The sequence below is a fragment of the Peromyscus eremicus genome, chromosome 7 (genome assembly GCF_949786415.1).
Source record: "Peromyscus eremicus chromosome 7, PerEre_H2_v1, whole genome shotgun sequence".
In the NCBI taxonomy this organism is placed as follows: domain Eukaryota; kingdom Metazoa; phylum Chordata; class Mammalia; order Rodentia; family Cricetidae; genus Peromyscus; species Peromyscus eremicus.
The window spans coordinates 102,248,604-102,266,489 of record NC_081422.1 but is presented as its reverse complement, the minus strand read 5'-3'; the positions used below and the strand labels follow the sequence as shown (position 1 = coordinate 102,266,489).

Here is a 17,886-nt window from a genome sequence, read left to right as displayed (position 1 = left end):
CCTGAGAAAGCAACCCAGGTGAGTTCACCAAAGCCCGTCTGAGCTGAAGCAAGTCTCCTAAGGGATTTTTACGATATAGTTAGCAGTATTACTCCCCCAGAAGACACAAACATGACTCCATATTATAAAGCAGATCTGCTCCAGCTGGGGAAGACAGAGTGAAATCTTTTTGGTCTAAGTGGAAAGCACAGGTATTCACAGGAAGTAGGCATCAACATACAGCACAGACCTTATGTGCAATCCCACCCTCTCCCCAGCCCAAAGAGGCCCACTCTAGCCATGAGCAAGGTCTCCTCTCCCTGTAGTGGTTGGTCCTGAGTGGATTCCATCTCTATGTCCAAGTTAAGACAAAGGCTCTTTGGTCAACAATAGTTGGAAAAGCATCAGCCCTTCAAGTGCTCATCTCAGAGATAGTTCTTGGCTGAAACACATCACTCACATGGTTTCCTAGAGTCCAGAGGATCCTCATCAACATCATTCAGGTACACATTGGAGAAGGTGACCTTCTCCAAGCAATGCACTGAGCATCAGCCACTACCCAAATACCTGCTCCCAGCCTCTCCCCTCCCCCACTGCCTTCCATGGGCTCCTCCCCAATAGGACAGAGGAAGCAAAGGCAAGAGGGTGGCCAGAGGCTTTGCAGGGTGACGTTTATTTGCCAGGTTCAGCAGGCACACAGTTAGCCCACCAACCTTCACATACCAGAGCAGACCCACAGGCATGCAGGGAGAAGGGCAGGACCACTGTGGAGTGCCCGGCTGGGGCAAGGCCCAGCGTGGCTGCCTGTTCAGGCTGTGATTGGGTCGGACCAAGGGTACCTGCCAAGAGCATCCCTCCAGTTACTGAGGAATCTTATTCTACTCCCTCATCCCAGCAAGAGCAACTTAACATGGCTGAGTGATACCCAGCCTGGGAAAGCAGAAATAGAGGAAAATCCTCTCTGTGTTGCTGAACAAAGAGCAGAAATCTGCCACTGTCCAAAACAAACTCTCAAGCAGCCTATGAGGTACTGCCATGCCTCCCTGGGAGGAAGAGGATGTATGGCCTGAGTCTGCATGAGGTGGCCATGAGTAAGATCTCTTCCCGCGGTAGTAGCATCTAGGAAGACCCTGGGGGACACCAGCCCTCCCTATCCAGCTCAGAGCAAGGACCCAGATAGGGTGGGGCCCTGGTGCTCGCCCTGTGCTCTGTTCTAGGTCTCACCGCTGCAGCCTCACTGTTTCTCTCCTTTCCTTCAGAGTTTTGTGAGAATCAGGATACAGAGCAACCCTCTACAGGACTAGGGAGGGCAAGAAATAACACAAGGATCTTCAGAGGGCCTACCCAGGGAAAAAGATGGAAGCTTCTACCCTTCTACCCATTCTCTCTCCCACTTCTGAGGATCCCCACAGCTAACGTGCAGTGCCCCCAACCATGTGACCAGACTGGACTTAAAGCACACTGCCCTAGATTTCTGCATCCTCTCTAGCAGCCAGTGTCTACTCCTAGAGCAGCCCACACACCACAGGTATACACCTTCATGTGCGGGAGCCTAACACTGCTGATAGGGCCTCGCTGGAGGACCAGCTCTCAGGGCAAGGCCACCCAATTTAGGGCCTGGGAAAGTATGAGACTTGCAGGGCCTGCCTGGGGAAATGATGAGGCAGGAAGGGGAGGAGACGGAGAGCAAGGACCCCCTGAGTATCCCTAGAGCAGCATCCCACAAGGAACAGAAACTGGTGAAGCTGGCGAAAGACAGAAAAGCCACAAGGAATCCATGCAGGGGCTGGGGCTGGCCCTGCCTCTGGCCTGCCCACCACTCACACACATTCACACAGGAGACGAGACTGCTCTCCCATGGCCCCCAGGCATGCCCCACTGGGATGAGGGAGCTTGGGGGGGAGCTAGAGCATCATGCCAGTGACTCTATATACAATAAGAAGCCCCTCATCCACACTCCCACCCTCCTTCCCATCCCTCAAGACCCCCAGCGGGCTGCCCGTTCAGCTCATCTTCTCCCTTTGAGACTCCTGGGCACCGCCAGTAGCCTCTTCTCCTTTACTAGAGGGAGGAGCCTGGCCTGTGGCACCCTCTAGGGCTGTGCTGTCCGGCTGGGCCACAGCCGGCTCGGGGGTGGCAGCTGCCTTTGCAGCTGGCACGGCGCTGCTTTGGGTGGTGGGCACTGTGCTCTCTTCTGTAGCTGGTGTAGCTCTCCCATCAGTAGCTGGGGTGGCACTCCTGTCAGTGGCTGGAGTGACGCTCCCATCCGTGGCCGGAGTGATGCTCCCATCCGTGGCCGGAGTGACGCTGCCATCCGTGGCTGGCGTGGCGCTGCCATCTGTGGCCGGGGTAGCGCTGCGATCTGCAGAGGCTATATTATCACTCTTGGCAGCACACCCAGCATCGCCCTCTGTGGCTGCAGTCGCACTGCTCCCAGAGGCTGGGGCAGCTCCACTCGCGGCGGCAGCCACGGCCCCACCAGCGGCAGCCCCGGGTGCGGCAGCGTCTGAAGTGGACTGCGCCTGCGCGGCAGCTGCGCCAGCCTGCTCTGGCGCCCGGAGCCGTTTCATGAGCGTGGTCACTCGGACAGCCTTCTGAAAACAGGACCGTAAGAAAGGCTCGTGGTGAGGTTTGCTGGATCCACTCCTTCCAAATGGCTAACCCAGCCCCTTCCATAGTACCCCAGCTGCCTCCGGCCACCCAGCCAGTCAGTACTTCAGCTTAAGATAACAGCACAATCTACAGCCGCATAGGATAGCCTGGGGAAAATTTGTGTTCAGCTGAAGAGGTGCAGCGGCAGCAAGAAACTGTGGGTGCAGGAAGAAGCACTTGGCACTGGGCCAAGAGGAAAGCAAGCCAAGCCCTACCTTCCACTTGGCTCTGGCGAAGTTCTTTTCAATCTGGGCACAGACGCCATCCTTGATGTTCTTATCAGAAGCAGCATTACCAGAAATCCTAGAAAGGAGGCCAGTGCCTCTGATGAGATGCTGTGCCTTCATGGAGACTACACAGCTCTTCCCTGTGTGATCTAGGACCACCAGGCAGAGCCTCTGCTTGGGCCAGAGCTCTAGAAAGCCTCCCTGACTGACCTTCAGGACCCCGAGGATAAAAACTTCTGTTGTAAGAAGTTCAGAGGGCAACAGAAACTTGGCCTCCACTTCCACTCTCCACAGGGCCCTGCTCACCATTCATGAGAGATGGCCTCTTCTGCAGTGATCCGCTGGTCTTGCTCCACCTCCATCAGCCTTGTGACCAGGTCTTTGGCTGGGGACAAAGCCAGGGATAGGCTAGGCATGGGCGCCCCATCTCATTGTCTAGATGTGATGAATGGGCTGGGGAGCAGGAGTAAAATCCAGCAGACACTGAGAGCAGCACCTCCCTCCCTCCAGCCCTATACTCTGCCCACATGCTGGGTATCTCCTCACCTGCCTGAGAAATATCGTCCCAGTACGGAGAGTCAAACTCATAGTCACCAGCCAGGATCTTGCGGAAGAGATTCTTATCATGGTTCTCATAGTCATCTTCTTCTACCTCCTCATAGAAAGGTGGGTTGCCTGAAAGGCTACATGGAGCAGGGTCACCCGTGACGGCCACAGACACAACTGTCCAGCCAACCTGGCTGCAAGCCCAATTATGTGCCCTTTCACTCACAGGATGTACATGATGACACCAATGGCCCAACAGTCCACAGGGCGTCCATACCGTTGCCGTCCTACCACTTCCGGTGCTAAAGAAGAAAAGCGTCCATCTGCCGGTCAGTATCAAGGATAACCATCCATACCCTCTTCCCGGAACAGAGACTTTTCCCCACCCCAAAGTCTCTCCCTGAAGGCTGTCCCTCCACCATCCCCTGTCCCATCCCTCCTTGCCCAGATACTCCGGGGTCCCACAGGGCTCCTTGATGAGGCCATTCTCTAGCTTAGCCAGGTGGAAGTCACTGATGACAATCTTTGAGTTCTTCAGCCTGTTGTAGTACACCAGGTTTTCCAGCTGTCCAGAACAGAAGGGTAGAAGGGTGGGCAGACATTACTGTGAGGGCCTCAGAAGCTGGACCAAGGGCCCAACGTGGCACTCACTCCATCCCCAGCCCAGCTGTCAAGCGATCCAGTCACTCTGGCTCTGGCCTTACCTTGAGGTTCCTGTGCACAATCTTGAGTGAGTGCAAGTAGGCCACAGCCTCCAAGACCTGCCGCACCACGTTGCTCGTGTCTCGCTCCGAGTAGTAGCCCTGGTCCAGGATCCAGTCAAACACCTCCCTCCCCGTGGCCCTGAGGGACACCAGCCCCTGAGCCCGGCGTGGGCAGGAGGACAGAGCATTTGGGAGGCCTGACTTGTAGCAGGCACTTGGCTGGGCAGGGTCCAGGGCCTTGGGACCACAAGGGTTCCAAAAGTGGATTTTTTTTTTTTTTTTTTTTAGCTATAAAGGGAGGAAAAAGAAAAGGTCCTAGGGACTGGGGGATCCTGGAACCCCAGAATTGTACTCACAGCTCCAGGAAGATGAAGTATTCCTTGCGGGTCACAAACACATCTACCAGCTGCAGGATGTTAGGGTGCTTCACCCTAGTAGCAGTGGGAGGAGTCAGTAGTCAGGGCTTGGTGAACCCGAGAGAAGCTCTGGTCCCTAAGGTGGGTGGTTATAACAGACTGACTGGTACTTCCTGAGGCCCCCTGCCCTTTAAGCCCTTCCCTGCCATCTCCTACCCCACTCTTCCCTCCATCCTCACACTCACATCTTGAGGATGCCAATCTCATTCTTAGCCGCCTTCCGCACCTTACGTCCATCCCGCTTCTGAAACTTCTTGCAGGTATGCAGCTTGCCTGTTGTCTTGTCCTTGGCCCGGAAGATTTCACAGAACTCCTCACTGAAGCCAGCAGGCACTCTGCTCAGCCTAGGCCTTGGGACAGGGGACACTCCACTCCCCCTTCCCCAACTCTGGTCTATCCACCCATCATTGCCCAATATGCCCAACACTCACGTCTTGATGACTTGTCCCAAATCATATCTGTCAGTCACCTCCGATGGCTGATTATAGTTCTTCTTGTCGCCCAGAGTCACACACCCAAACGGCATTGCTAGGCTCTAAGATGCAAGCAGGATGAGGTCTGACTCAAATGTACCATTTTCTACCCCCGCCCCCCACCAACAACATTGAATCTGCTTTTGGGAAACCCCAGTCCAGCTCAGGTCAAGTGAAGGGCAAAGTAGGCAAATGTAGACCTGCTTTGCTTTTTCAGGTCATACTGCAGCCACTCAAGCTGGCTGCCTGAGCTACAACAGCTCCCACTAAGCAAAAATTTACTAAGTTGACATATTAGGAAGCAGCTTTTCATTAGATACACTTGAAAAGACTTACAGAACAATTCGTTTACTTATTTAGTTTTGATTTTTGAGACAAGGTCACACTATATAGCCCTAGCTGCTCTGGACTCGATATATAGAACAAGCTAACCTGGAACTTGCTGGAATCCTCCTGCCTCCAGTAACGGGATTAAACCATCAGTTTCTTTAGGGTCAGGTAGATGGCTCACCAGGTAAGGGCATTTACCTCCAAACCTGAGTTTGATCTCTGGGACCCACATGACAGAAAGAGAGAACCAACTTCCACAAATTGTCCTCTGACCTCCATGCACATACTATACTGTCCCCCCAAAATAAATAAATGTAATTTTAAAACAAACAAACAAACAAAAAACCCACAATTTCTTTAAAGTCAGGTATGGTGACTCCCATTTGTTATTCTAGCACTCAGGAAACTGATACAAGAGGATTAGCATGAGTCTGAGCCAGCCTGGGCTATACTGGGACACCCTACTTCAAAAAATAAATAAAGCTGAGCGGCGGCGGCGGCGGCGGCGGCGGTGGTACACACCTTTAATCCCAGCACTCGGGAGGCAGAGGCAGGTGGATCTCTGTGAGTTCAAGGCCATTCTGGTCTACAAAGCAAGTTCCAGAACAGCCAGAGCTGTTACACAGAGAAAACCTGTCTTGAAAAAAACAAAAATAAATAAATGAATGAATGAATGAATAAATAAATCTTTAAATTCTAGCTATTGCATGAACATATATTTAAGTTTATTTCAGCAATTATTTTTTTGGTTTTTTCGAGACAGAGTTTCTCTGTGTAACAGCCTTGGCTGTCCTGGAACTCACTCTATAGACCAGGCTGGTTTCGGCCTGCCTGTGTCTTCTGAGTGCTGGGAATTAAAGGTGTGCACCACCACCCCTGGAAATTTTTTAGAGATTATAATATAATTATCATTTTCCCCTTCCCACCCTTCCTCCTTGCTCTAATCAAATCCATGACCTCTTTTTCTTTAGTTGTTGTGGTGTGTGTGTGTGTGTGTGTTGTGTGTGTGTGTGTGTGTTGTGTGTGTGTATGTGTGTGTATGTGTATGTGTGTGTGTTTTGTGTGTGTGTATGTGTGTATTGTGTGTGTATGTATGTGTATTGTGTGTATGTGTGTGTATTGTGTGTGTGTATTATGTGTGTGTGTATACATATGTTCCTGATTATATAACCTGCTAGGACCACGCAGTGTCATTTGAATGTATGTTTTCAAGGCTGACCATTTGCTATTGGATAATCAATTGATGTGCTCTTCCTGGGGAAGACTATTCTTCCACTCTCAGCAACCCTTCGTAGCCTGTAGTTCTTTGTCTCTGACGGTCTAGAGATGCCAAATGTTGGTGAAGCTACGGACAAAATGAACACTGTTGGAGGAGGGCAATTCCCCTTTGAAAAAGCCTGGACCAGGTGTGGTGCACAGAAATCCTAGCACTTAGAAGGTGGAGGCAGGAGACTCAAGGAGTTTAAGGCAGCCTCAGCTACTTGATGAGTTCAAGGCCAGCATAGGCTACAGGAGACTTTGTCATAAAGGACAGGACAGGACCAATTTTCTCAAACAAATATATTCTATGTGCTTCTTTTATTTTTCATGATTATTTATTTGTATGTGTATGGTTGTTTGGCCTTCATGTATGTCTATGCACAATATGCATGCTTAGTGCCTATGGAGGCCAGAAGAGGGGGTTGGATCCCTGGAACTGGAGTTACAGACAATTATGTTGTGTGGGTGCTGGGAACTGTACCCAGGCCCTCTGGAAGAGCAGTCCATGCTTTTAACCACTGCACAATTTCGCAAGCCCACTCTACGTACTTTAAATATTTGCTCCACAGAAATGCATACATTTGAGCCAACTGTGCCCCAGGAGTTCCAGGCCAACCTGGGCTACATAGGGAGATCCTGTCAAAGAGAGGGCGGAAAGGAGAGAGGCAGGCATACATTTATGCCTCAGGACACTTGTATAAGAATGCTCATAATTGCCATATCCATAATTGCTAAAAGCTGGAAAGAGCCCAAAAATCTACCACCAGCAGGATGTACTGTGGTATAGTCATATAATAGAATGGTATGCTGCAAAGGAAATGAAGGACTATGGTTCTACTCAGCCAAATAGTGTATCTTGCAAACAGTGTTGATGGAAACAGGAAGGAACGCATGTAGTGTGAGTCTATTGATAGCGCTCAAAACAGGCAGAACTCGCCATACTGCTGGGGATTCAAACACAGAAGTAACACTGTCCAGAAAAGCAGAAAATACGTTCTAAGAGTCACACAATGGTTCCTCCTAAGGCACAGGATACGGTGACTGGTTTAAGGCACATGGGGGCTTCTGGAAGACCTGATTCTCAGCCTGAATGTACTTTATATCTTATTTGTGTGTGTGTGTGTGTGTGTGTGTGTGTGTGTGTGTGTTTCTTTTTTCTTTCTTTCTTCCTTCATTTATTTATTTATTTATTTATTTTTCTATTATCAGCTTGATACAGTATAAATTCTTATCCTAAGAGTGAAATGTTTCATTGAGGCTGGCCCAGTAATTGAGTAAAACCAAAACTTATTACTTATTATAAGCCAGTCGTCTGTACTTTATATCTTGGTAAAAATGTACATGCAGAGATCTGGAGAGATGGTTCAGCAGTTAGGAGAGCTTGCTGCACAACTGTGAGGACTGGAGTTTGAATCCCAGCACCCACATAACAAGTCAGGTATCTTGAACATGCCTGAAACCCCAAGCTCCGAGGGTGGACAAAAGAGGACTACTGGGGCTCGTTACTGCCAGGAAAATGCAAACCCCAGGTTCAGGGAGAGACCTTGTCTCAAAGGAATAGGTGGAGAGTGGCAGAGAAAACTTGATGCTCTTCTTCTGGTTTCTGAGTATCTGCAGACATGAGTGCTCACACACACATGCACACGCACGTACACATGCACACACTGGGGGTTGAGGTTGGGTGTGAGAAGGCATACTTTTCTAGGACATGAAAAGAAATAGTTCTCTTGAGGGCAAAGAAGTGGATGCTGAAGGTGCAAATTTGTATCTTTTGTTTATTATTATTATTGTTGTTGTTGTTGTTGTTGTTTTTCGAGACAGGGTTTCTCTGTGTAGCTTTGCGCCTTTTCTGGAACTCACTTGGTAGTCCAGGCTGGCCTCGAACTCACAGAGATCCGCCTGTCTCTGCCTCCCGAGTGCTGGGATTAAAGGTGTGTGCCACCACTGCCCGGCTTATTTTTTTATTTTTTATTTTTTTGAGACAAGGTCTCATGTAGCTCAAGTAGGCCTCAAACTTGATATATAGCTGAGACTAGCCTTGGACTCCTAATCTTCCTGTTCCTATCCTTGAGTGCTGGGATTATAGGCATGTGCCACCATGCTCTGATGTTATTAGTTTTTCTTTAGAATTTTTAATATGATTACTTTGATGGATTTAGTAAATACTGAATTCAGACATGTTGTTTGGGGTATATCTAGAGGGAGGAGTTCTGTATAGGGGAGAAGCAGCATGAGGGTTGGGCCTCGGAGCAGAATGCTTTGCCAGGAAGCAGTCAGGAGTGATGGTCGGTCCGGAAGGGCAAGGCAAGCCTGCCTAGCACTAAACTACTGCAGGAGTACACAGGGGAGCAGGTGTGAGGCTTGGTCTGGTTATTGCTGGCTCAGTAGGCTCCAGGAACTCTGCACCTGGAGCACAGTGCCCTGCCTCCACTCTGTCAGTTACAGTTCAATCCTAAATGTCAGTGCTGGATGGCTGGCCCCAGCATCCAAAGGAAAAGGCACCCGCTGCCCTTGTTCCGAGTTAGATGGCTGTGTCTACCTTTATAGATCTAACCCCAGAGTCTGCCTCCATAAAGTCTGTTTAGTGCCAGCCTGTGGCTACACCAAGCTCTACACTGAGGCCTCCCTCAAACGGCTCTGCCTCTGCCACCTCTGCTGTCTCTGCCTCCACAAAATGCCTGATGGAGAAGGACCTGGGCCAGGGCCTTGAGCACCTAAATATTCCCCTGTCTGAAGGCACTTATAGTGTCAGTACCCCTTGGCAAGGAGGACTCTGCCAGCTGAGGCCAAAAGCCAGGCTCCAGACAAGCCCTATGGGCAACCCTGACTGCCAATCACTTCCTTCCAGGCAGAGGCCAGCTACACAATTCCCAGGGGTCTCCCTCAAATGTGTCCTCAGCATTAAGGATCAAATTCCATAACTTCTTCATCCGCATTACTTGAGCTTGGGGAATACAAATGCATTTCATCAGTGTGATTCAAGCCAGAGCTTAAGCCATCTAGCGAAATACCACAGAGGCAAAGGAGAGATGCTTTGAAGATGTCGGCTGTGTGTCTTTGCCACGATGTCCAAAACCCTGCCCCTGCATCTGCTAGGGAGATACATGTGGTTGAAATTTCATTCTTGCAGCTCGGAGCAGAGGCTCAGCCTGCACCACTGCCAGCCACCCATCTCCACCCCGTGACATCTGGAGGAAGAGGCCTGCATCAGTCCTCTTGTACTCTAAGGGCTTTAAAAAAAAATTTTTTTTTTTTTGAGGGGGAGTGATTACCCTCCCAGGCTGGAATCTGAGAGCCATTCACTGGGCAGGAGGATGGTACCTTGGCTTGCAGGTCTCCCAGAAGGACTGGGCAGGGACCATTCCTAATTCTGTTTTTTTGTTATACTGCTCCCTCTGATACAAATACCCCTCCCCCAAAGATTCCCATGGGAATCCCATTTGTCACTGCAGAGTTATTTATAACATTAAAAAGGAATCAGCAACTACCTAAATGTTCAACAACAGGTGATTCGCCGGCGCAAGTGTATCTGCTCAGTGGCAGGAAGTGTAGGCATTGGTAAGAGCACTACCCACCTCGGCTGCCCTGCGGAACAGCCTCCACGTGGGCAAGGAACCAGGACCAGAGCTGAGTGTTCTTTCAGTACAAATTCTGACATTATAAGGTTGTCTATGTAACAAGTTGTCTAAAACCATCCGAGGCCCTGTGCAAAATGGCCCTTTTCTGAGATACTTTTCCCAAGCTCCACCTCCCTCCCTATTCCAACAGCTCTTGCCTCTGCCAATGTGGTGTAGGTGGGAGGTTTTGTGTATGCCTGTCCCTGATCCTGGTGCCAGCTTTTGGCAATGCATATGCATTCATGTCCACGGGGCTTGGTCTGGTCTTGGGGTCTGTCTCTACCATGAAAAGCTCACAGTGCTATCAGCCTATAACCATGTCCTACAGGTCTCAATGATGGGACAGGGACAGATCTACTTTACCACCACTCCCCTCTACCTTGGCTGCCCAGATGTCACCCAATTATTACCCCTCTCCAGCATTCTAGCTGAATTCACTTATACACCTAGATCTCTCAGGGTGAGGGGAAAGGAAAGGGGAACCATGTTTCCAATCAGTACCTGCACCCACCACCCCCATTCATCCCACCATCTGCTACCTGCTGCTGCTCCAGTGAGGCTGTAGGTTGGATACACCAAGCCCCTTGGTACCTCTCAGCAACAAGAGGGACTCTGGTCCCAAAGCTGAAAGAGGTTAGAGACAGCCTGAAGAAGGTGGGAAGCCAAGCAGAAAGAGAATGGCACGTCTCATCCTCATGGCCCCAAATCAACAACCAACAAAGCAAAGTTTTCTTCCCAACAACAAAGAACCAGGTCAGGTCCACAATGGCCCAGGGATGGCCCAGGAGCCCCACTGTGGCCACTTTCCTGGAGACAGAATCCCTTTCCCTCTCTGCAAAGGAAATCAACAGTGTATACCTGGGGCAGAACGGAGCACTACCACTGTCCTCCATACTAGCAGGCTCTGGAAACCTAAGGGCTCAGCCCTCCCGTTACTGCCTAGTTCTGGAGCTTGGCTACTGGGCTCAGTGATTCATGTCTCAGGAAACCCTGAGGAAGCCTTTGACTATTTGGTGCCCTAGTAATAAAGGGCCCCTAGGAACGATACCGGATCTTTAGGCAAGTCTGAGACAGAGGAACCCACCGAACCAGAGGCCAAAAGGCCCACATTAGGGTTTCCTCCACTGGAAAGCAGGGGTCAGTCTGTCTCAGGTCTCACCTTAAAATCCATAAATGAAGTTTCCTGTTGCCCTGGCCTCTGCCAGGGGCTCCAGAGCTTGCAGTAAATCTAGAGAGGCCAGGAAGGGCCCAGGAGGCTTCCCGCTGACTCCTGACTGTAGGCAACACCTCCCAATTTAGTGGCAGCTGTGAACACCAGCCTGCAGGCACCTCTTCCCTTCCCTCCCTTCCTCTCCTCTCTCAGAGATGAGGCCTGAGTTTTCTATTGCAAATGGACATGCCCTAGCCCAAATCCTGTCTGGCTCATAGCTGAAGCCTCAGCCACAAGCCCAGGGGAGGTAACAACCTCCTTCCAGTGTATGTGGTATCAAGAGACAGGTCACGCTTTAAGCCCAAGAGACTGGATAGGGCACAGTCCTGGGGGGCAGGAAACAAGCTGTGCCACCATCAATGGTTCCTGGTGCTAACTTTCTACCTGTGTCAGGAGTATGGAGGAGCCCCTGCCCACCCACCCCCCACCCCCCAAGTCTTCGGAGTGAGCATGCACTGCTATTTCCACAACAGTCAGCTCTCCACATACAGGCAAAGCCAAGAGCCAACTGTCACTGGCCCTAGAACCTGGGGTCCCAATCTTTGAAGCCATTGGACGCCCTGCATCCCTTTGGTTGGAGGAGAGGATCCGCAGAGGAAGGCACTGGAGTAAAAGGTTGCTATGGTGATGGAAGTTTTAAAACAAAAGGAGGAGGAAAAGCTAGGTATTAGTGAGGGTCCCTCTTCCCAAACTGACATTTTGGCCTGGCTCCTTCCCCATGGGTTCTGTGACCCCGGTCTCCATAAAGGAAGGGAAGGTGGGGGAACTGAGAGACTTTAGCACAGGAAGAGGCAGAGACACACAGAGACAAAGGCAGCATCTACTGGAAAGAGGAAAAGGAGGCGGCAGAGGAAAAGGGACACAGAGGCAAGAGAGGGAAGCAGGCAGGAGGTTCTGAGGACTCGGAATGCCCAGCAGCAGCCTAAAACCTCCATGGCCATGTGTTCTCATCCCCTGGGCCAGGAGCTACCCTTGGCATTTGGCTTTCAAGACGCTTCAGTATCGTCCAGACATACACTGAACTTAGCGTGGGAGGCACAGGAAAAGAGGTCAGCATCTAGGAGCCTCTTGGAGGGGAAGAGCAAGCTGTTGCAGTCCCCAGCAGGACGGTTCCAGCCTCCCTCCCTGTCATTACAGCAGCTTAGGCAAGAGAGGTCCAAAAGTTGACACAAGCATAGGAGGAAGATATGAAGTCCAGAAACCTGGCTACTTCCCTTTATAAGCCCTCCTCTCGGCTGGCCTAGCTGTACCTAGGGTCCCCAGCAATCTCTATCCCAATCAGCTGAACTCTCCCGGTCTTGGGTCCCCAGAGCCCTTCTTGCGGCTCAGCTTCATCCTGTCATCAGTCCTGGGCAGATCTTCTCAGGAGGGCCAAAAGCAGCACCAAACAGACAGCACCGTGAGCAAGCCATAAACAGGATGACAAGTGCACACCGATACTCCCCATGCCTCAGTTTCCCTGAACAGACATCATAGCTTCTGTAGTCTTCCCTCAGAGCAGAGGACTGCCACCAGCCTGTTAACTGGTGGCCCCCGGGGAATGGACACACAGAGGAAGGCCTGCAGCAGATATGTAGAAAGCCAGAGTAGGGCACCTGGGGATCCACACTAAATGAGGAAAGAAAGGGAGACCCCCTGTCCCATCCTGGTTCTGAGGGGAATGGAGATACTAATTTCCAAGCTGAGGGAACTGAGGCCTAGAAGTCACCGGATCTGCCAGGAATCAACTCAGAGGGGGAGGGGACGCCAGCCTAGGTCTGCAAAGGTGGTCCCGGGGGCCCCAAAGCCTAAGCCTGGTTTTGGGGGGTGGTGTGCAGAAGATCTAGAGTAGTACAGACTAGTCAGGCGCTTTTGGTGACAAGCAGGGGCCCTGTTCTCTAGGAAGGAACCTGATAGAGCAGGTTTGGGGTCGGGGAGCAGTTGCCAGCCCTTTGTGGGGCTAGGGCTCAAGCACCCGGGGTCTCTTGCTAGGCAACACAAGCTGAGGAAGACAGAAGCCCATGTTTTGATTGTCCCCTGCTACCCCAGCCAGGGTCCCTGCTCTTCACCCTGGTACCACCCTGACCCCCTTCCCCAGTGCTGCCGGCTCGCCCCCGCTGCCACAGCAACACACATGCGGGAGGCCCACGTGTGAGCACCAAGCCCCGCACCTCCCAGCAGGAACATGTGCGCCCCGCACCCCCACCTCGCACGTGTGTCCGTGCATCGCCCCCCACCCACCCACCCAAATGACCCTCAAGATAAAGCTTGGAAGCCTGAACTTGGCTGGGGCCAATGGTCCACTCGGGCTTAGAACCTCCTCCCCCAGCCCCGCAGCAGCCCCGCCCAGCCCCCTCCGGATTGTCGCCCATAAAGAACTCTCCGTTGTCATGGAAATTAGTGACTGCCAAACCGGAGGGAGGGGGCCCCCAGGGGCAGTTGGGAGGGGCTGGAGACCGCTCTGGGAGCGAGGATGGACTGCTCGGCCCTTGGACCTTACCCCTGTAAGAGGAACCACGAATCTTCGAAGGTTTATGTTTTTTACAATTCGGAGCTGCAGAGGCTTTTCCTGGGACCCTCCCAAGCCGTCCGAGGTAATGGGGAACTTTAGCCCAACCCCGCATGCCACCCCACCTCGCATCTGCAAAAACCTCGCTCTGTGCCCCTGCCGGGACCCCCAGAGTCCTCGCAGCCATCGCGCGCATCCTGCGCGGGGATTTTTCTAGCCATGGAAACAATCTCCCATGACCCCCACAACGTGCATCCAGGAGGCGCCCTCCCCATCGTCCCAGCCCTCCCTGCTCCGCACCTGCAACGCTGGTCGGTCACAGGGAGGAAGCGATAACCGGCTCAGCAGGGCTCCGGGGGCGGCCGGCAGAATCCGCTCCGGGCACGCGGGGCAGACGCGGCGCCAGCTGCAGCCGCTTCGACTCCAGAACCTCCAGCATCGCCAGTCGCTCTCTGGCAGCGGATTCGCACCCCGGGCCGGGGGCGGGCTGGGGGCGGGGCCTCCTCGCCCGGCCCGCCCCCACCCTGGCAGACCCGGAGACTGGAATCCCACTTAACGGAGGGCGTATGCAGGTTGGCAGCGGAGCTGCTGAACACCTGCTAGGCTCCCTTAGGCCATCGGACTCTAAACCCAGCAACAGGAGGCGAAGGGGGCCTTCCCAGTCCCAAAGTAGGGAGTAAGGAGTGTGGAAGGGGATGGGGGGTGGGGTGGAATTGGAGAAAAGCCTGAGCTCTGGAGCTGCACAGAAGTCTCGGGACTAGAAGTAGTCTCCAGGAGGCCAGGGTCGTGCCCAGTTTCCCAAACCTGATCCAAAGGGCTGGACCTACTTAGAACCACATGGGCAGTCCCTAGAGCACCCCCTAGCTAGGAATAAACACAGAGGGGTATGTGTGCAATTGTGGTCAATTTGGGAATGGACAAGATACCACAGTGAGAACCTCAGATCACCGGACCACCAACTCCTACAAAGGCTGAAGTCTTTCCCAACTAAATTCCCAACCAGGTTGGCTGGCTCGGTCGGCCCCCTCTGTATAGCTCTGAATCTTCCAAACTATAAAAGTCACCTATGATGTAGTGTGGGGTCTGCTTTCTTCTCTTTGTAATAATCCTTAAACACATCCTAAGCAGCATGACTCAGGTGATCTGAGCTAGGATATGGGGTCATGGAACTACTTCGAAAGAGTTTTGAATGAAGACCTTGGACATGTTTGTCTTTTATCAAGGAGGCAAATAGGCCCAAGGCCCACCCCACTGCCTTCAAGTCCTGGACTAGCCTGAGACAATAAAAAAGGCCAGATTTAGGTGTTTCATTGTCTGGATCTGGGCTCCATCCCATCTTGCCCTTCTAGTGAGTTGCCTGGCCAACCAGCCTGGGAACAGGGTCACATGTTGATCGAGGCTCTTTGCATCACTACCCATAGCTGATGACAGAAGGGACCAACGAAGGGAAGTTGGGGCTGGAGCCAGAAGGTTGCAGGAGAAATGATTGGCTCAAGGCTTCTGGATTACTTCCTCCAGAGGGGCTGTTGAGCCCTTCAGATCTCCCCCCCCCCCCCCCCCCCCCGAGAGAGCATTTCTCTGTGTAGCCCTGGCCGTCCTGGAACTCACTTTGTAGACCAGCTGGCCTTGAACTCACAGAGATCCCCCTGCCTCTGCCTCTCTAATGCTGGGATTAAAGGCGTGTGCCACTACTGGCCAGCTGGGGCCATCATAGCCTTCCCTGCCTTTGGTCACCTCCTCAAGGCCATGTTGTCCTTGTATCTGAGCTCCTTGTGTACTGAAGAGTCTTGGCCGTACACCCGCCCCAGTACCAGGTAGGAATCTTTCGGCAGGCGAGCCTATCTCTAATCTCACAATGCTCAACTGACGTTTGCAGAATGACCGAAAGACTTGGCACGCAATCCTTCCTATTATTCCCAAAACAGTGGGCCTCTGGGTTTATGGTATAGCCAAGACATGGCTTGCATAACTCGCATTTATCATACATGTTTTCCACCTTTCTTAAGGGTCATGATTTACCCAAGCATGGGGGCCAAGAAGCTGGATTAGGGCTTTAGAGTCAGGGGAAGGGGTGGTTCCCTAGAGCTTTGCCTGCTGCTGGCAGTATTCCACCTCTTCTTGGTCCTGTGCACACTGTGTGCACGTGGGTGACAGCACATGGCAGGGTGTATGTGTACACGTGAATGTGTATGCTCTCTCATATCGAGGGAGATGGAAACAGCACAGTGTATGCAGTGATGCCCAGGGGCACGTGTGTCTGTGTTCCCTGTGCACCCAGGCGTGCTTGCTGCCACATGTGCATGGATGCAGCAACTAGTCCCCAGAGCTGTGGTTCCCCTTCCTGTCTGACACAAAGCTTGGCATTGTGGAGGCTGAATCAAGCTGTAAGAGCAGGACAGAGGAAGAGGGCTGGATCGTGCCTAGGGCAGGCCAGGTCTGTGACGACTTTATGTCATGACTGTTTCCAAACTCCACTCCAGAACCACCCCTTGCTTTCACGTGTGTGTGTGAGGATAGACAAGTTTTTGTCATTTGTGGAGGGTAACCTGAAGGCATGGCTTGCCCCTCAACTTCCCAGGGAGACACAAGGTAGGATCAGCTTCAAGGTTTAGGCTTCAGGCAGCTTCCAGCTGCCCTCTGGAAAACGGGCAATAAGACCCGTCAGTAAAGTGCTTGCAATGTAAGCATGAGGACCTGAATTCCAGCCTCAGAACCGTGTGTAAAACAACGACAACAAAAATTGGGGTGGGGTGGCGCACGCCTTTAATCCCAGCACTCGGGAGGCAGAGCCAGGTGGATCTCTGTGAGTTCCAGGCCAGCCTGGTGTACAGAGTGAGTTCCAGAACAAGCAATGCTTCACAAAGAAATCCTGTCTTACAAAAACAAAAACGAAAACGAAAACCAGGCATGGTGATGAGTATTTGTAATCCCCAGTGCTAGAGAGGCAGAGCCAGGTAGATATAGGGGGTTTGCTGGCTAGTCAGTCGGCCTAATTAATACATGAGTTCCAGGCCAGTGAGAGTCGTGTCTCGGAAGCAAACTAGTAAGTGTTGCCTGAGGAACAAACAACACAAGGTTAGCCTCTGGCTCCATATGCACCCAATCACACACACACACACACACACACACACACACACACACACACACACACACTTAGGACTAGTCCACCATCACCATGACCACACACACACACACACACACACACACACACACACACACACACACTTAGGACTAGTCCACCATCACCATGACCACACACACACACACACACACACACACACACACACACATACACACACACAGGGGGTATAGTAATTAATTTTTTAACAGACCAGCTTAATCTTACCCTTTCAGCTCTTCCAGGCCATCCACTGAATCAGTCCCAAGCTTCACTCTGTTCAAAGCCAGTCTGAGTGAAGGGACATAGCTTCTAGCTATCCATTAGCCACTGGGATAATAAAAAGTCTTAACCCTGTCTTCAAAAACCAAAAACCAAAAAAAATGTCTTTTGGTGTTACCAATGGCCTCTGCAAGAGCCCTCCTAATGAGAACCCTGGCCACTGAGCATTCGGGAGCTGCCTGGGTTGAGGGGAGGGGAGTCTAGGGAGGAGAAGGGAGCCCAGTTTATGGTTCTGGCTCCCACCAAAGCTAGAGGATCAGAAAGCCAGAATAAGAGGCAGGATAAGATGTGAACTTCAACATCCAAAGAGCCTACAGAGCAGGCTGGAGCCTCAGTAACCCAGCTCTAGCTGTGCTTCCCATCTGGGGTCCAGCACTTAACTGCCCTCTCTACTTCCTGCCCTGGGTACCAACGGCAGGGCTCCCATGCCCTCTTATTTTGAAGCCCCTGATAACCCAGCTAGAACACCCTCCCAAGGTTTAGAGTCTAAGAGGTACTTGTGTTCTTTACTAGGTTCTTCCCCAAGAAGCACAGATTCTGGCAGGCACCCTCCTTTGGAGGCAATGGCCCCCTGTACCCGCAGC

At 51.9% G+C, this 17,886-nt stretch overlaps 1 protein-coding gene and 1 long non-coding RNA gene across 2 annotated transcripts; one reads left to right on the top strand and one right to left on the bottom strand.

Annotated features, from left to right (window-relative positions):
* Positions 1 to 635: 635 nt before the first annotated feature.
* Camkv (CaM kinase like vesicle associated) lies at positions 636 to 14,377 on the bottom strand. The gene is made up of 11 exons (XM_059268611.1): positions 14,203 to 14,377; positions 4,956 to 5,059; positions 4,710 to 4,841; positions 4,465 to 4,539; positions 4,109 to 4,247; positions 3,849 to 3,969; positions 3,631 to 3,706; positions 3,405 to 3,541; positions 3,165 to 3,243; positions 2,847 to 2,934; positions 636 to 2,573 (listed from the first exon to the last, which is right to left on the bottom strand). Exons 2-11 carry the CDS (start codon positions 5,048 to 5,050, stop codon positions 1,983 to 1,985), a joined length of 1,533 nt encoding a protein of 510 aa, XP_059124594.1. The 5' UTR covers positions 5,051 to 5,059; positions 14,203 to 14,377; the 3' UTR covers positions 636 to 1,982.
* On the top strand, positions 2,518 to 5,787 carry LOC131915400 (uncharacterized). The gene is made up of 3 exons (XR_009380330.1): positions 2,518 to 3,524; positions 3,633 to 3,733; positions 4,785 to 5,787. It is a non-coding gene; the product is annotated as an uncharacterized LOC131915400 (long non-coding RNA).
* Positions 14,378 to 17,886: the final 3,509 nt, after the last annotated feature.